The 20,775-nt window shown below is 39.6% G+C and overlaps 1 protein-coding gene across 1 annotated transcript; it reads right to left on the reverse strand.

Annotated features, from left to right (window-relative positions):
• Nucleotides 1-4,773: 4,773 nt before the first annotated feature.
• synprb (synaptoporin b) lies at nt 4,774-15,483 on the reverse strand (the record flags this gene model as incomplete). Its single annotated transcript, XM_084315655.1, has 5 exons — nt 4,774-5,151; nt 5,260-5,451; nt 5,638-5,836; nt 13,356-13,480; nt 15,460-15,483. The coding sequence occupies 5 exons, from the start codon at nt 15,481-15,483 to the stop codon at nt 4,774-4,776; spliced, it is 918 nt and encodes a 305-aa protein (XP_084171781.1).
• Nucleotides 15,484-20,775: the final 5,292 nt, after the last annotated feature.

The following is a 20,775-nucleotide window of genomic DNA, read 5'->3' on the forward strand; positions in this document are numbered from 1 at the left end:
GCTTATAAATTACCTTATTATAGCCAGTTCGCACATTTATGGATTGTGCCAAATCTTATATTTCAAATGCCCAAGTTCAATTTGGATTTAGTATCACCAGGCGTGCATAAGAACAGATAATGAAATCTACTGTATGTACAGTAGCTTTTTTATTTTTGCCAGGGTGGCACCATTTTGAAACTAATTTCAAATCTAATGGTTGCTACATGCTAAAAATAGGGAAGAGAAACTAACTGTGCTTCAATATATATCAATAACGTTAAGTTTTGTGGTTTATTATCCCGAGTAATAAGAGATCAGATTCATACAGAAATAATTAGCTTGAAACCCCATAGAGGCCTTTGGGAAGTGTCGTTCGGAAGAATAAAAAAAAACTACAATTCCCGACGTTCAAATTTTCCAAAATGGTCGACAACACCAAAACTAAAACGAAAATCTATCTAATAACACCTTAACCTATTGGTAAACTAACGTATTGATGATAATATACATTATAACTGCTGTTGTGACATGGTTATGATGTTTATACTTGAATATGTTTTAAAAAATAAAAGATACTTTTGTCAAACAGTCTGGAGAGATTGATTTATGACGTGATGTAATTTGCGGTCCACCGCATGGTGGAAGAGGTTAAGTAACAACTTAAATGTCCAAGAGGTATAAAAGTATTACGTTTTAGGTCACCTTGCAAGACATTCTATTAGTCTGCTGCACTAAAACTAAAAGCATCAGTCCTGGCACAAGGTACCTGGAGAACCCTGGATCAAGTTAAAATAAGTAATGTATCATAGAAGTAATGTATGATGGTATATATAGAGAACACCATTTATAGAGAACACAGTGGTGAGTATTGTTACTATCACAGATAATTAACCTCAGGGCTGAGTGGTAAACAGAATCTAAGGGCATAAGTGTGGAGGCAGCAGCGTTTCTGTAAATTACATGCCCATTATCCAGAATTTATAGGAAAATGTTGTACTTTAAAAAAGGATTCCTGTATTTAAATGTAAATTTAAACCTTTCAATGTTTGATCAGTTAACAGTAGAGATATGAAGATTACAGTAGTCTTTGTTTTGGGATCTCAAGAAAACTGAATGAATTACATTTTATTTGCATTATGTACCAGTTTATGATTATTAGAAGATTATAAGAAATTCCTGGAGAGCATGAAAATATCGTTGCAGGTTCTCCATAGCAAGTTTTACAGAATTAGCAACACAACACACAATAGTATCATCAGCATAAAGATGGGCCTGACAACCAATCAAAGAAGAGACAATATCATTAACATAAATATTAAAGAGGACAGGACCCAAAATTTTACCTTGTGGAACACCCATTGTTACCGGCAAAAACTCAGATTGAGCACTTCCCAACTTCAGATGTCTCAAACAAATAATTCTGAAACCAGTCACAAGCTTACTAAAATCACAGAATATTACATGTTCACCAACATTGAGACCATGCAGGCTACACTATACATGACTCAGTTGTCAATGGGTCTCATTCACCAACAGACTTAAGACAAACGATCAGACAACATTTTGTCCTAGCGTCACTTAAGACATTTTCGGGCAGATTTTGGGATTCACAAACGGTCCCTTCTCCTGGATTCGGTTTTAACTAAGAGCAGGATTTAGGAGCACTGAAGTGCAGTTGTAAGTCGGACAGACTAGTGTGCGCCGTGTTCTTAACTCATTAGACGGCACTGCCACGCTTTAAAATATAGGAGTGTGTCACCTTGTTTGTAGAACTATATTCTATATTATAGCTATGGATACAATACTATGGCCCATTTGACATCAACTATCTATCGTTCAAATGTGATAAATAATAAAAAATTTCATCCATACGTTCCCGTGTTATACAGTGGTGAATATAAGTATAGTTATAGCGTGGTCTGGGGTAATTCCCGAAAGGCTGAGTAATAGCCTTATACGTCAATATAAACGTTGCCGTTTCTTGCCTGTATACGCTACTATTCCCAAATCAAATCTATATCATAGGTATTATGTTTCATCATGAATGCATGAAAGGGGGTCGTTTTTTGATTCTTTGATCATCACCAACGGCATACGTTGTGGAGTAACTGTACGCACATGTTGCGATCAAGGTGAAGACATGGTTGGATCAACGCAGGATTGATATCATATACCGTAAATTTCGGACTATAAGCCGCACCTTTTTTCCCCATTTTTCGACCCTGCGGTTTATATAACGGTGCGGCTTATATGTGACTCGACGTGACCAAACCCGAAAATGTAAAAATCTAAATATTGCTTTTTTGACTGCATTGAAATGTTATTTATCTGTTCCCTTATTTGCTCAACTTAATACAACTTGTAAATGAGTTAATTCTTGTTATTTGTCCGACAGTATTGTGTCCCAATGCTAATTACATATGGTAATTAAACATTAAAACACCTGCGGCTTATAGTCCAGTGTGGCTTATATATGTACACATCATTCAATTTAGCTGCTGCGGCTTATATTCAGGTGCGGCTTATAGTGCGAAAAGTACGGTACCTTCACTAGGATGTACCCCAAAAAGAATATTCCAATTATCTGATCACAAGTCCCAGTATTGGTGTCGATCGTGTCCCCAACATAATCCACCACACGTCATGCATCAGGAGCATTTGACGCTTCTCAATCCGATCGTTATAACCGCTCCATTCGCCCGACAAAGAAAAGTGCGCCCGGTGACATTTGACCATTGCACAGGCCAAGATACAAGGTTTCAAAGGGTGCTCGATACTGTCGTCTAGCTGGATGCGGCCGGTATTGCACTTTGGCAATCTCAGACTCATTCCCTATGGTAACACCAAGGTCCCTGGATGAATAATGAATACAAATATCGAAAAAAAGGAAAAAACTATCAAATAACGAGTATATTCGTTGTTGGCGTTCAAGCGCTGGCTCCCAATAACAAGTAAACTCGTTTTTGGCGGGGAATGAGTTAAGGGCTTTATTTGCGAGGAATCATGGTGATTGCGTTCATGTCAACTATACAAACATCATTGGAATAAAATAATCATAATAATAAATATGACAATATTTGTATGATAAACATTTTTGTTTTACATTTACAGTCATGCCTCAAGAGGCATCGTAATGTCCGAAAATAAATAAAAGCACTAAGCCAACACTGCAAATGACAGTGGATAAATAAATAAGAACTATATATGTAACGGATGGTACCGTGAAGCGCAGTCACGAAGGACTTCAGATGTTGTGAAGTGACTGGGGTGAGTAGCGGTACTATGGGTTAAACTCACTCTCTCCCTCAAAAGACACATAGACACGTTGCAAAGCAGTGAGTTCACTTCTTGGTATAGCGGTCTGTGCTGTTGCCCGCGGTGTGGGAGACCACAAGTTCGAAACTCCCTCGGGGCATCGAAGTTTAAGGTGACGATGTCACAACCGCTACATTGGTGCCGACTGACCCGGATGCCTTGGGTGGAGTGGAGTGAGTTTAAGGAGGGTGAGTGTAACAGATGGTACCGCAAAGCACAGTCACAAAGGACTTCAGATGTTGTGAAGTGACTGGGGTGAGTAGCGGTACTATGGGTTAAACTCACTCTCTCCCTCAAAAGACACATAGACATGTTGCAAAGCAGTGAGTTCACTTCTTGGTATTGCGGTCTGTGCTGTTGCCCGGGGTGTGGGAGACCACGGGTTCGAAACTCCCTCGGGGCATCGAAGTTTAAGGTGACGATGTCACAACCGTTACATATATATAGTTAGGATATATCTATAGTGGAATAGACTGTATTAATATTGCATATTTATACCGTCTTGTTGCGCCCTCCTGGCCACCCGTTCAGCGCACGCACACACACAGTAGGCTTATATTATTCTAATAGCTTGGTTCATTAAGAGATAGTAGATACTGTATGCGCTGCCCTATAGTAGTACGTACAGTACGTACAGTACACATGCATGAGCGGACCGGACTCTGCGCGGCATGTCCACAATTGTTTGAGGTTTCAGTCAAGCTTACCACCGCTTACCAATTTTGTACATTTCTCATGCCAGTTTTACTACATTTAATGCAGGTCGACTGCACTTTAGTAGAACTACAGTATGACTACTATAGGGCAGTGCAGTATCTGTGATATCCTAATAAAACAAGTCATTTGAATAATATAAGCCTACTGTTAATTCATTACGCACGTAGACTGTACCGTACACGCGCGCGTGCTGCAGCAGGTGGCCAGGAGCGCACAACGAGACGGTATAAATATGGAATATTAAACAGTCTATTCCATTATATGGCTACATTTGAATCTGATCTCATTTTTATCCATTGCAAAGGGCTTCAGCTCTACCTGTTGAATACAGGGATCAGTTCATGCAACGCAGACCCTTTTTTTGCAAACGGCCCTTGCATTATAATGAGCTGGAGGGGCGTGTCTGTATGCAAATGAAGTAAACGAGAAGGCGCATCAAGGGTTTGTAACTGTGATTATTTGGCAAGTTAAGACAACCTCTCCACGCGTTGGTGAATCCAGGGGTAATTGTCATCGGCTTTCTCTTACGACCTTCCAAGGAGGTTGTCGTAAGAGAAATCTTAAGACAATGTTGGTGAATGAGGTCCAATGTCCTCCTCACAAGAATGTTTCATGTGTTTTCCTCTTCAGTCATGTTTCATCGAGACAGTACACTATCTTCTCACTGTCTTTAAAATCCATGATTTGAAAATGAGAGAGCGTGCTTCTGTAATAGTTAAATCACCAGGAACAATAATATCACATCCATATGTATCATATCTAAATCTCATTGACAAATATCATAGGCCCCTTGGAGGGAAGTATATTCTCCTGGCTGTAGACTATTGGTGTTCCTAGCTGGGTCTGTGGCAAGCTAAAGCTTCCTGATGATTGGTTGAGGCTGCCTTGCCTGTGACCCTGATGATAAAGGTTCCCCTCAGATTGGTTGATACTGTCTTGTCTATAGGACTGCTGACCAAAGCCTTCCCCTGATTGGTCAAAGCTGCTCTCGCTGTAAAGACGCTGTCTCATCTCACTGGTCCGTTTCCCAGAGGCGCTCCTGGTTGGGTAACGCTGACCCATCTTGTACCAGCTTGTCTCTTTGAAGACAAACCAAATATTGCCAGCCCAGAGGATAAAGTTAATGAAACCAAAAACCTACAGATGGCAAAGGGAGACAAGTGTTAGAATTTGGTCTTTGTAGTTTGAAACGGTTCATTTTAATCAGTGGCTAACCATGACACACTTGGTGTCTTGAGTACCCACCACAGATACATTGAGGCCTGACCAGTGAGGCTCCTGGGTAACTGCACATCTGGTTCCCTGGTGTCTGCATGACGAGATGAGGACAAGCACCTGGGTTGGGTCTGTGGCCGCCTTTACATCCGACAGAGCTTTGGCCCAACAACAAGAGCTGACCAACCACATGAAGGAGAAGATCACGGAAACAAAAAAATCCTGTTCAGTAGAGGGGAAATGGAAAGGGAATACGTAAGGAATTCTGATACGGAATAGTAAAATGTAGTTGAATATTCTTCATAACGAGTTACAATTCAGTTTGTTTCAGCCAGTACTAACGGTACACTAGACACAGTATCTATGCAATTCTGAGACATCAGTTAATGAAGACATGAACTCACTGACCACATGGGGACCTCTGTTGTCCTCGCGGTACTTGTTCTGGTAGAAGATGTACACAACGGTTGCCAGCTGAGAGTAGAGGAGGGCGAACACTCCGATGGTCACAAAGAACTGGGCTACAGAAGAAAAATCCCCTTCGAGGAAGAGAATCTCTTGTCTATTCTTCTCACACAAAGGGGCTTTGAAATGTACCTGTTGTAATCTACAAGAAAGAAAGAGTAGGTTCAACAACAGGGATGTTCCCAAATTGTGTGCAATAATAACACCTGTTCTGTAAATCCCATGCCATTATGTGCAAACAAACACAACGATGAAATGAAAAACAAATCTAGTGTGAATTTGTATGATCTGGGGGGGGGGGGGGGCTGAAGAAGGTCCTTTGGGGTGGAAACACCTTTCACTAAACAAATCCTGGTTGCAAGCTTTAGACAGTGTGTAGGATATTATTGTCTCTTTGTTGTAATCTGGGGGAGAAAATCCTCATAAAAGAAAATGCTCATAATGTTTGAGATTATAATTTTTTTTTTGCATTTATTGCTTTTCATGGTCAGACATGACCGACAGATGAGGAGAGGATGAACGGGAGAAGAGGCGGGGAAGACATGTGACAAATGTCACCGGGAGCGGGAAGCGAACCCGGGATGGCCGCGTAGGTGTGCGATGCACTAACGTGGTGCGCCACAAGGGCGCCCCTGTTTGAGAATATTTAATAAAAACAAAGCAGTAACAGTATATATATAGTATGTACATGGATACTTTATGACAAGGAGTAAGGCCAGGATGATTTTAAACTATCTGAAAACAACATGTTTTGAATGAAATGTTTTAAGATCAGCTTGCCATAGCGAACACCATGATTCACTGGTACCTGATGAATGCAGTCAGGAAATTACTCTATTTTTCCACTAACTAATAACATGCATGACTCTTCCTTTTAACAAACTAATACATTTCTATGACTGCAAATATCAAGAACACCAGCGAAACATCAATATTGATCATTTAGCTGACACTTTTATCCAAAGCGACTCACAGGTTCTGTGCGACAGGACATCAGGCAGGGCACAACTCTATCAGCTGAATAACAATGTTCATCAGAGTGTTGAGTGCTACAGTGTAGGTTAGTTTATTAGGACAAATGCATGACAGTAAGGTTAGTTAGGGTTAGATGACAAAACGAATGATTGTTTTCATGCAAAATTAACTGGCTGTCTAGGTTTTATGTTTTTTTCCCCATGCTAAATTATGACGAGCCACACTGAGACGTGAAGAACGCCAGAGAAGGCGTGGCGAGGTAAGTATCCTGAGGTACAGCCAACGCATCCTGAGGTAAGATCAAATTAAAATGTTATCTGATTCAAGACTTTGGCCATTCATTTACAAAATTTATTTAAAGCCTAATGCTGTAAGATCTAGTTAGATACAAGATCTGATAAGATTGTAGTGAATGTGACCTTCTTGACATAAGGAATCACTGCTAATGCAATTGGCTTGCATTTCCTATTTTCAATTAAGTGATTTTATTTACAATGAATTGAATTAATCCCAAAATGATTTTCCTCTTTAGCAGAAAGGCGTTGAATCATTTATGTGAGGAGTTTTCTAAGACAGTTTTTATCATCCTCAGATCACAAATTGGTGAGAGGACAGGACGAGTGAGACAACGCGTGACCTGAACCACGAACGACGGCAGGACCAGGCAGAGAGGAACACAACCCAGTGACCTGAGCGACCCACGACAGCAGAGGACCACCAGGGACGCCGCCAAGGAGCTGCGGACACAACCAGGATGACGACAACAACCGTGGGAGAACCACCAGCACACACAACACAGACGACCCCAAAGGAGGGGGAGCAGAGACAGAAAGGACGACATGCTGCGCCACTCCGACAGCCTACGACAAACCAAGGCCAACGCCATGTATCTCCACCATCCGTGTGAGAGAGAGCGTCCTACAGACAGGCCACTACACCAGCAAACCCTTGCCCCTCTGGTACCGCGATGACGGGGAGCGGGGGAACAACCACCACACAGCACGTTCAAGACCACCCTACCGCCATGTCTCAAGGCCTGATAAAGGTCAAGCGTGAGCACAGTGGCAGACATGTGATGGTGGTGGAGAACAACATAGGCTCTAGGAAAAGAGTCTGCAAGACCACTATAGTTGACTGCTACAAGTGACCCTTGACAGGGAATGGACGGCGACCAGTGAATATTCCCGACTGCATCGTCAAGAAGAGACACATAGCAAATGAGACCTGTGGACCAAGAGACTTCTGAACACACATTGTCCAAATTGTTATGTATTTATTTACTTTTTACTGTCTTACTGCCACACGACAGGCTCACAGAAACATCAACTGAATGTACGATACGTTCAACACACAGCAGGTCACCACAGAAGGACACATCCCTGGCAGAGAACAGATGGTCAACAGCGACGCAGCAACTGTCAGATTCACAAACAAGAGCTGTTTCACAAAGTTCATATGTATCAAGAAAATTATGAACTAAGAATATGATGAAATACAACCAATAAGATTGCAATAACCAATTTATAATAACAATAAGGAATGATCACAGAGTCACATTGAAAATTATATTGTTAACAAGACAGAACTAGTTGGTTTATTCCAAGTCACCAAGTTTGTTTTGACCATTGATAGTATACACCACAGCAAAATACTAGAACAATGCATAACGATTATCATAATCACCTTTTATATCAGTTTTTATACAAACCACTAGATTAACGGTTTCAAATGTTTTTGTACACATTAGCCACTAAGTTAATCCTTATGTGTAAATCCTATTCCTAATAATTATGCACACAATTTTGTTTTTTCACCCTGTGCACTCTGACCACACAGAGACAGTGCATGTATTTAATTGGTTTATTACGATGCCTGTATGCACAACGATCACATTAGCTCCCCTGAGTCACGACATGAACGACTGAAGGTATGCCAAGATATTTGCACAGCGATAGCTTCTAATGATTATGTTAATTGTTGTTTGATATCAGAGATGAGGACCACTCATTGATATAGGTATTTTGAGCGATTAATAAAAGAAAAGGGTGATATCTATTCCCACATCTCTGATATCAAAATAACACAGACCGCAGTCCAGTCGATCATGTCATGAATCATGTATGTAAATAATTCTATTTTAAACTGTTATGCCAACAACCAGATCACATTGGCCAAAATTTTCATTATTTTAATTGTTTTCTATTTTCACTTTTACCTGTTCCAAACAATCCTGGTATATTATACATTAATCTCACCCACATTATAAGAAAGAAAAGTGAGTATTGTGGTATAATATCTAATGTTCTCATGTAAATATAGTCCCCTCCCCTATATCCCCTTACCTGTGCCCCCCCCCCTCTCTGTGGAATAAGACACTCCCCTCCCCTGTGTCCCCATTACCTGTACCCCCCCCCCCCCCCATCTGACCTATCAAATGGGACCACACCCCCCCCCTGTTAACTATATAGATCTCCTCCCGAGATCTATCCAGGTCTTCTTACCTGGGTAAATTCAGCTGATCACCTGGGGGGAAGCCCTCAGCCATTCTCTCTATGTATTCTATCTGTTTGGTTAATAAACCTTTGTTATTATCCAATCCTCGGTTGACTGAGAACATTCTTCTTCAGGATATTCAGAATATCCCACAGTACGAACCAGAGTACTGTAGATGGAAACTGGTCATGACTGTGTCCATTGATTACCTCAATGTGCAACAGGTGCACAGTCACACCTGCTCCCAGGTCTGATTAGCTTGACCCAGGGCAGGTGTGGCTGTGCCATCCCTACACCACAGTAACGTCAGATGCAGAGTGATACTGACATAGAGGAATTACAATCATAATTATAAATATGCTCATTATACCTCTATTTTTTTTTTTTTTTTTTTTTTTATACCATGGTGAAACTGAAATTACCATCGAAGTACCATGATAGTTGTTTGTAAGGAAAGATAGTCTAAATAATTCCCTTACATAATCTTGGTGATCTTGCATAAACACCTAGTTAAATATATGAAAACATCACATCTTTGTACTGTAGCCACATAAATCAATAGCCTAGATTTTCCAAAAGTGTGACATAGAGGGCTAGCTAAAGCGCAGTTTAGACGGAAACGCTCGCGGGTGAATCCGGCAAAATATTTGGTAGCACTTTATAATAACACCCTGTTATAATACATTTATACGGTATTCGTAGATAATGAACGAATCATGAACAAACCATTTATATACATTCATAAATGATTGTTAGATCATTTATAACTGCTCCTGGGTCCTAGTGCCCCCCATGTTACACTATATGTCATGCACATGTATTTTATGTTAATAAAATTGCATTTATCTTTAGTCTTAATTCTGTCACTGTTTGATGTCACAAAGAAGGCTGTATCCGAAAGCTGCCTACAACATTTGTAACATGTGATGAAAAAGTAAACAAATAATTAACTGTATTAGACACTTGTTAATGATGAATAGGCTTCACTTTAGATTGGCCCCCACGATAGCATCTTCAAATGATTTATAGATGTTTTATGAATGTCTTAACAAATCATTTGTTGAACATGAAAAATAAATGGAGATACAGTATAGTCGTTTTTTCATATCCATTTTTCAAAGCATCTACAAATGTGTTACTACACATTAAACAACATTATTTAATGATGAACAAATCAAGTACAAACAATGTTGATAATGAGTTATAAATAATGTAGAATTAATCTGTAAATGTTATACAAATATAGTTATAAATGATTTAATAATCATTTATGAATGTATATAAATGGTTTGTTCATGATTAGTTCATTATCCACGAATGCGTTATAAATACTTTGTAAATGGTATATAGTTATAAATGATTTAATAATCATTTATGAATGTATATAAATGGTTTGTTCATGATTAGTTCATTATCTACAAATACCTTATAAATGTATTATAACAGGGTGTTATTATAAAGTGCTACCAAATATTTTATCGGATGTGCCTTTTGTTCATACGGCAACAGCGTTTTTGCGGGGAGAATCCGCAAAAAAGTTAAACCACCTTCCTGGGTGGAAATCCTAGAAACGATACACCTTTGCGCTATCATCTGAACAGTCAAACCGCATACAAATATGACGAAAGGGTTCTCAAGGCTCTAGCCACCAGCACGACTGCAGCACCCCCTATAGACCTGGCATGCATATTACATCAATAACGCCGACATTTACTCACACTTTTACAGCCTTGTCTGCATGCAGAATTCCCTCCCAAAACACTAGTCTAAACGCAAAATTAAAAGTGAGACCGCAAGACGACTTTTGCGGTTTCTGTTCAGACTCTCTCTGTCTAAACATGACCTGTAATGTATTGCTGGTACCAAAACAACTAGCAGCTGGCCATAATATTGGTTTCAATTAGGGATGTCCGATATTATCGGCCGACCGATATTATCGGCCGATATCGGCATTAAATTGTGATATCGGAAAATATCGGTATCAAAAAAAAAAAAAAAAAAAAAAAAATTACATTTATTTAACCTTTATTTACCCAGGCAAGCAAGTAAGAACCAATTCTTATTTTATTTATTGTCAAAAGTATGCATGTTGGTTTAATTCAACAACAAGAGATATGTAATGTTAATTTTTACTTTTTTAATTATCATATTTTGCACAGATAATGCTTACATTTAGAAAGCCTTTTGAATGCATCCAGTGAAATTATTAATTACCTGAAATTATTCAGTTTTTTTGGGGGGAAACCCTGCATATATCGGTATCGGTTGATATCGGTATCGGTATCGGTATCGAAATTAAGAGTTGGACAATATCGGAATATCGGTATCGGTAAAAAAGCCAATATCGAGCATCCCTAGTTTCAATTAATGAATCACCTGTCCTTGGCCTAGTTAGTTGGCAACTTTTAAATACTGAATTCCAAGGAGATTCGCAGATAAACAGCTGCATGTTCTCTAAAATAAAGAGAGCTTTCAGGGACATATCTCTCACTTGTGTCTTCATTTGCCATTGCTGCTGGGGACCTGTGTGCACTTTCTCCTTGCAATCACAGCCTACTGAGATGCTTGGAAAACACATTTAACTTCCAACTGTTACAACATTTGTGATTGCTTGGAAGATGAAACGATTTGTTTTTACAAACACAACAATATATAACCCGCTGTGGACTGATATGTATCGGACTGCCTAAATGGGTGTTTTGTTTTTCACCAATGCTTTTCACCAAAACAGGTGAAATAGTGGAAGTCACTTTGCATTATTCAGAAACATTGTATTTATGTACCAATGACCAAATAAACATAGTTGTGGTTTTGGGTTGAGAAGTTTGGTATGGTTACATTTCCATTTATAGATATTTTAAAGGAGTAGTTCACCATAGTTCTGTAATTTGTGTTTTTCTTTATTCAGCTTCTGCCACATGTATCTCAATGCATGCATTGCTTTTTATGCAATTTATGTGAGAAAGTGGAATGAACAAACTTCATGGTGGTGCTATAACAAGCATCGCAAATTTAAGCTGCCATATCTCATGAATCATATATGGTAGAGATGTGAAACTGAATCATATAGTAGAGATGTGAAACTGAACAATATACAGTAGATATGTTAAACTGAACCATACAATAGAGATGTGAAACTGAATCATATATAGTAGAGATGTGAAACAGAATCATATACAGTAGAGATGTGAAACTGAATACCATAGAGATGTTAAACTGAATACCGTAGTGATGTGAAGCTGAATACAGTAGAGATGTGAAACTGAATACAGTAGAGAAGTTAAACTGAATACAGTAGAGATGAAACTTTCCCCATGATGAACAATGTTGCCTCAATGACCCATAAAGTCTGCCATATTGGATTTCCCACAATTTAGAATTATTTGAAAAACAGTTTTTTCCCTGAGGCTTTTTTGTTCCTGCAACAATTTTAACCAAACTTGCATAGGTATTTTTGTTCAACCCAGATGAATTGGTTGAAAAACAGGGGTGCTGTGAACAAACGTTTTTGTATTAATACAATTTTAGTATTCCAATAATACAAAATAAAAAAAAGATACAATGCCCTCGGTGACTTTTCCTTGAAATGTGTTCAAAAGGTCAAGGAGGTAGGGCATTTTTATTTTTTTGTTCCAAAGCATTGGCCACTCTTATTAGACAGGACAGGTAACATGGATATTAAAAGGAATATGTTTTACCTAGGGCGGCTACGTGGCGTAGTGGGCAAGGCGCTCGCCACGAATGCTGGAGACGCTGGGCTCGCCTGTTCGAGCCCAGCGCTCCACATTGCTTTCAGTTTAGCTGGTCGTCCGTACTAATACACATTGGCCGTATTAGGGGGTGGGAAACTGATGGGTGGGGATCGGGCGTTGTGGACAGCGACTCCTACAGGTCGGTTGGTGCGCCTGCACAGTAGAATCAGGAAGTGTCGGGGGCAGCGTGAGCCTCCCACGTGTTACTCCTCGCCACTGAGAGATCGAGCTGCGCAGGTGAAAAGATGTGACTGCTGTTACCTCAAGTACCGGAGGGGACTTGTGCTATGTATGACTTAGTCCACATTGCAGCCGGCTTGTGGGAGGCAAGAAACAGCGTTCGTGACAGGGGAGGGTTGAATTGGATGATACGAAATTGGGATGGGAGAAAATATAGAAAATGGGAGAAAAAGTGGATAAAAAAAAAGGAATATGTTTTACCTGAAAGGATATGCAAAATCAACGTTGATGCTGAGGTTGCTCTGTCTTCTATCTGCGCAGTCCACCTTAACCCGCAGGTGACCATAGTAACCTCCACATGTTGCAAACGCACATATGGCAAAAATCTATGAAATAACAGAACAGGTTATAGGGATCATGATCTAATAAGGAATCCATAGGCAAATTTTCTGTTAGCTAAATCTATAGCTGAGACATGTGTTTCTCCTCTCTGGTCTTCAAGGAGATATTGGACCAACAGCTGGACTGATAGCTCCGAGAAGACAAGCCCCCCCTCCCCCCATTGTTTTTTGTGGGCTAAATAGTGCTTGTGCTTTCAACGTTTTTCATGTACTGTACAACCCTTAAAAACAGAGGGATAGACAGAATGGTGAACTTTGACAGCAAATAATGTTTTATTAGTTCCCCTTTTTTGGTTATTTAACTGAATTAATAATTATAATATATATATATATATATATATATATATATATATATATATATATATATATATATATATATATATATATATATCATAATAATGATACTACTATAAATAATATAAAATGCACCATTTAATTGGAGGAGGGCCTCAGACAAATATTATTCGTAACAAAAAAGAAATCAGTACAAAAGATAAACATGATGAATGTGTATCTTGTATAAGAGTTGGTCACAGTCAACCAGCACCAGCTAACTGGTCTGACTCTTTAGCTCAGTTGGTTACTGAATCCACTCGGTTACACTAACACTAAAACAGTGGATGTTGTGATTTTGCTACGCCCTCACTAAGAGAATGCACTGAAGCTGGTGAATGCTGGGGGACCTGTGCTGCAATGCTAAGCTAGTTTTGGCTAGCGATTCTTTTTCTAAATTGCCACTATGAAATTCTAAATCTCCTATCTTATCAGAGTGAAATCAATATCAGAAGACTTCAGGTAGAGAGCCAGTGTGACTCCCAGACAAATCTAGGGGCAATCTTTTAATAGCATTTTCTACATAGCCGAGGGAGACTGGTGGAAAAATGATGACACACATTAGAGGTCTAGGCTTGGTCACGCCTAACTGCAACCCAGTAGCAGGGAAAGGAAGATACTTTTTTCCCCCCTGAATTGGAACATGGCTATGCCCATTAGAACCCAAATACATAATTATAAGCCAGAAACCTTGCCAGGGGCTTTAAGAATTTTAGTGGAAGATACATACATAAATTATGTCCCCATAGTCTAGCATGAACATACAAATATTTCTGAACTAATTTATTTCAACTGCCACGGTTCTATTGCTGTATTCCCATAGAAGAATGGATTTGGGATGATAATCTCTTGTCAAATTCAGATTAATTTCTAAAATCAATTGAGATTCTCCAAAACGTATGGGATATTTGTTTGCAATTGAAATCTCCAGATGGAATATCCCTCAGCTTTTAAAACAGAGAGAGTTGAAACACATCAGGTACAGTGTGAAACACACCCATCTACCCATAATGACTCGGTAAGGGAGTTACCGAGTCAGAAGGCGGTATTGTTTTCTCTTGCAACATGTATCAGTGCATAATTAGATTGATGATCAAGGTTCACCCATTGATTTCAAACAAGAAAACAAATTAATAATTTAAAAACAGGAAGATGGCAAGCTGAGAGCTGCATGGTGGGTGCCCAGAGGGTGGGCTCAGGGACACAGTGAGTCAATTTAGAAATACCCCTCTCTCTCTCTCAAATATGTTACAAAAATCAAAACATGATGCAGTATCTAAACACAGAGCCACCCGCCATCTTTCAATCAGTTGAATACATTTAACTTTTTAACTGTTTCTTCATCAAACTGCCTTAATTGTAAACCACACAGTACACTTCTCACACAAGGCACTTTCAACCACAGTGTGTTGAAGGATAAATATCGAGATGACAGTTTGTATTTAATTTTCCTATTGTATAATTGTATATCCTTTTCCAAACATTTAACAGATGTATTAATCACCATTAAACTTAATATGACCAGAATTCCTGACCCCTCATTAATCAAATAATATAATAGTAATAATAATAATACAAAATAATAATAATAAAAAAACACAAAACAAACATGTTGAATAAATGAATCTTACCGGAGCAAATATGACCATGCACATTTAAAAAACCACTCAGTTTAGGTTCCACTCCAGAGGATGTTGGCAGCGCCGTTAGTGTACCGTTGCAACGCCACTGGTGTAGGCAAGATACATCGAGACTGTTAAAGGGAGGATAACTATTTTTAAATCGATCTTAAGGAAGAGATTCAGGTCGCGTCTGGATTCCTCTCTATATCTGGGTCTCTGTGCTGCTCTTCAAGAACATTGCTGTTGGACGCTCTGCTCAGCACACACTAAGCTCAAATCTGCCTCCACATGAAGTCTCCAATGAATTAACATAGCACATTTGTTGCGCACGCACATGACCACAGACAGAGACAGACACACAGAGATACACATGCACATACACAGATACACATGCACACATACACACACACAATATAAGTTGCCCATAATGTTACATACAGTACATCTACAAGCCATCGTTGAGCAGATTGTATCGTGAAATCACATTACTGAAAAACGTATGTACAGTATATCAAATATATACTGTATGAGGAAGGGGATCACTATCTTGTCATACACTGAATATTAAAATTATTCAACTGCCCGGATAATATGAGCATTGCTCTCCGTGGTGCTGAAGCATAGTTGCTCGTTATAATAAGTGGGTATACAGAAAAGCCAACAATGGATGCAATAGCGGACGTGAGAATACAGCCTGGTCTTCTAACCGTAGGGTCCTCGGACAACAGCTTCAGCGTTAAAGCATTGATAACTTTATGTATATACGGCGTATACCTATTCATTCATACAGCACATTACATTGCTGACTTAGACCATGTTTGGCCACTAGCCATGGGCCGAAGTGGATTCATAATGACAGTAATCAGAAAACACTAATGAGCGCTTCTCTGTGTCCTTTGTTCTGCCCCAGCTGGGGAGACACGTGGTGTGGCCAGTGTGGCTTTGATAAAGCTCAGAAAAGGGGGGGAAATAAAAGGGATGATTTTAATTATTGAGTGTTTGGTCATAGGTTCCCTTGTGAATCATTGATGCAGGCCCACCCATCTATACATTTGTTCTTAAGAAGCTAACAATGCACTTACAATAGACATGCATGAAAGCCTTTTTCTTTTCTTTTCCAAAGACACAGGCACAAAAGAAAATTGTGTGTTGCCATAGAAACAAGGCATTACTCTTAGAAAAAATGCAACAGCCTGACCCTCCTTCTCGGCACTGATAAAACTTCTGAAAGTGCCATCTCATTTAACAGTGTGGGAAATGAGAATAAAAAAATGGGGAATGCACCACCAAGTGCCATTAAAACGAGGTACAATGCAATTGTATGAACAGGGGGGGGGGGGGTCCAATGTGATTGAACAAATGTGAAAATAATTAGATAGGCACTGATATGCAGTGATGCTACAGATTACTTGTAAAGGTAATCTGATTACTCCTTTAAAAGGTAATCTAGTTACTTTACTGATTACCTGATTATCAAAGTAACTAATTACTTTGAAAGTAACTAGGTTACTAAGTCGTCGTCGTCCCCCCCTGCTGCTGCCACAACATAAGAATGACAACAGTTTTTTTTTATAATGCTTTATTGAAAGTGCATAATGTCATAAATCATGATTGGCTGCTCAGACAGGTCATCATGAGACGTCATCAGCCATCAGGCTATATAAGGTTGCAGCTGTCCACTGCTCAGACACTCTAGGACAGTGGTTCCCAAACTGTGGTTATATTATTGTATAGCTTACGCTCTGCTCGTAGTGGAACCCTATCCCTTTCAATCTAATTCTGAATACAATTTATCCACATGTACACACCCATCCGCCTGGCCACACCCACATCCGCTCCTCTACATAAGCGGGGACGTGGCCATACTAACAGCTCCTTCCCTATTTTCACCACCGACAAGTGTCTGTATACACCACTTGAGTTTAGTGCCGAAATAGTTGTTGGAAAGGAGCTACGTGGATATTGTATCTTATTTTTCTCTCTCTCGCCAATTTACGAGAAAAGCTAAGACATAATCAGGGCTAGAATTCGTCATTGGCGGGTAAATGCGTCATTCTTCCCGCCAATGGGGCGGGTGCCTTTTTTTTCCTATGAAAAAAAACCATTGTAGTCTACAAAAGGCATCTGGAATAATTAAGTGAATCCAGGTGATACTATATAATACTACAACTCCCACAAGGACTGGGTGCGCACAGTGTGCTCATTCCATTGGCCCATCCACTTCGCCCTACTATCGCGCGTGTTGTGTTGACAGCTGACCGAACGCTGTTAACGTTAATAGCTCAACTGGTTAGTGCGACCGACTCATCCATAGTTTACTTTACAATGTGGTGGAATATTGTGAAAAGACCGGGTGAACCAAACCATCGACAAACAGAAAAGATAATGAGACCGACTATTTGTGGATGTGCGAGTAAGTAAACAAACTAACATGTATTATGTAACGTGTATTATTAAACTAATATTACGGTGTTTGTTAGCTAGCTAGCCACATTCATTTAAGCATAAGGGCTCGAGAATAACACCGTCCTGGCCACCCTCTCAGTCAAGATAGCACTCGCAAATAATATTATATTATATGCTGCACATTATCACTGCGCGGTCTCTGAGTTAGCTCTCAGCACCATGGACAGCTGCCCCAGATGCCTCTTTCTTGGTTAAAAGCTGCTATATAATTGCAGTCTGTTTACCATTCAGATCAAACATGGCTTGTTTCCTATAGCCATTCTATTCTACCGTGTTCTATTCTTCTGTGTTCTGTTCTTCCATTGAATTCCATATGTGCTCTCTGACGTCCTCTCTCTCTCTCTGTCTGTCTCTCTCTCTCTCTCTCTCTCTCTCTCTCTCTCTCTCTCTCTCTCTCTCTCTCTCTCTCTCACACACACACACACACACTGAATAGAGGACTAGACATCAAAGCAAATATTGGTAACAATATATCAGTGCTCTACAATTTAATTTAGGGATGCCCCGATCACATTTTTTGCCACCGATACCGATCACCGATCGTCGTGAGCCATATCGGCCGATACCGATCCGATACCGATTGTTTTTGATTAAAAAGAAATTAAAATTTATTTTATATAATTTTTTATTTATTTTTTTATAAAATATATATATTATATAATTAGACTTGTACTTGTATTATCTGCGAGACATCGCCACCACGCAACAAGTCAAAATGCTCGCTATCTGCAAACAGCTCCACTGTCTGTGTACTCTAGTAGCCTCCAGCTCCAAAAAGGATTCTCCGGCGCTGCAGCTGCCTTGGTACTTGCTTGCCTGGGTAAATAAAGGTTATAGAAATGTAAAAAATAAAAAAAATTAATAAAAAAAAATTGAAAACCGATACCGATATTTTCCGATATCACATTTTAATGCCGATATCGGCCGATAATATCGGTAGGCCGATAATATCGGACATCCCTACTATATTCCTAATCCTAACCCTGACCTTATTCCTAGGTATTGAGTCAATTCAATGCAGTAAGTACATTGCAACAATGACTAAGTACAATGCTTGTTATACTGTCATTACACAAATGGCTACACAGGAACAGAGAATGTAAAGTGTGACTGTCTGGGTAAGTGGGATGTTCGGGTGGGGACAGATGTTATTGGATTAGATGTTATTTTATCACACACCACACTACTTTTTGGGTGGGGGCACGAGTGCTGGGATTTTTGGCTGGTGAAAATGCTGAGTGGCTAGTGACTTTGGAAAACCACTAGCCACAGTGGCTAGTGAGCCAAAAGGTTAATGTCAAGCCCTGGACATAATGTTTGCACCTTCGGAGGGTTTGGACACTCACAACGTCACCCTTCACCAGCGCTTCTCCATTGCCGCGTCCTCCGTGCGTCGTGGGGCGTCTCTGGCTCCGCGGTCGTGGCGGTAATTGGTGAGTTTGCCTCTCCGAGGGGCCGTTGAGCCTCCATCTCCCGTGAGATGGCCTGGTTCCGGCCCTGGTTCCCCGCCTGGTGGCAGGGGATTTGCGACGCAGACTCTTTGCGTCAATAGCGTAGAATAGACCAGAGAAAGACGTTTGTCTTGTTTACATAAGGGTCCCCCATTTTCAATTCATAGTGACATTTATGACATACACAACATACAACATCCGGCGACCTTGAGTGTCTTGAAAGGCGCCTTATAAATAAAATGCATTATTATTATTATTATTATTATTATTATTATTATTATTATTATTATTATTATTATTATTATTATTATTATTATTATTATTATTATTATTATACATGACATCATGCCATGTATACATGACATGACAACAGCTAATCAGGAGGATCTCACTCTCTCTGTATCTCTCTCCCTTCTTTCTTTCTCTCTATCTCTCTCTCTAATAATAGCCCTAATAATAATAGTCATGTATTCCGGTAAACTTCTATCTATCTAGCATGTGTACATGTCATCAAATCAAAGTGTGTGTCACTCTAGGCCTCCTGGGTCCAGTCATTGGAATAACAAATGAACGACTAGAAACTGGGCCTTTGTTCCACGTGTGAATTGGTCTAGTGACATTGATCACATTGAATGCTGGGAGTGTAGTCCTTTCATCAAATAGCTGAATTCACTTGATTCCTTCAAACCCCTGTGCTGGGATTTAGTTAGGATTTTACCAGAATGTTTCATAGGACATTGATTGAAAACTATCGGCTAAAATTTTACAATTGATGGCTTATTTTGAAGGTATGAACCTGTAGTTTCATATTATGTAAAAACTAAACTAACTTTAGGTTAGTTGTAACGTTAGTTTAGGTTCGTGTTAACGTTAGATAATGTACAAAATAAACGTTTTCCGCTGCTATAAATGTTGCACTTTTATTTTGAAAACCCCAGAAAGGAAGTAATTATATCTGCTTTAGTGACCATCCGGTTCTGTGTTAGCTCCGGTTAGCTACGTGCAGTAGTTAGTATTATATTATCAATACCAGCCATTGGATTACTGTTTTCTAAATTGGGGAGGCTTTTAATTGTCAAGGTAAGAGGATTTTAAGTCATGGTATCCATAAACTTCAATCGGTTCGGATCCTTTGAATTAATGAGAATGTCCACAAACACGGCTTCACGTATAAATCATGGACTGCGCGCAGAGACGAGTGCTTAGCCAAAAAATTGTTCAGAGTATATTTGCTTAGAAAACGTAATTGTCTAATTCAATAATTTTTTATTTCTCCACGTGGTAAATACACAGGTCACAACATGTTTACATGAACGTTTTGGAGTTGTATTTGGAGTGTATTTGGTGACTGTATACACTGTAAGGGAACGTCACGGTATTGCCCCCCCCCCCACTTCCAGTGATGAAG

This window comes from Notolepis coatsorum (genome assembly GCF_963971535.1).
Source record: "Notolepis coatsorum genome assembly, chromosome: 6".
Taxonomy (NCBI): domain Eukaryota; kingdom Metazoa; phylum Chordata; class Actinopteri; order Aulopiformes; family Paralepididae; genus Notolepis; species Notolepis coatsorum.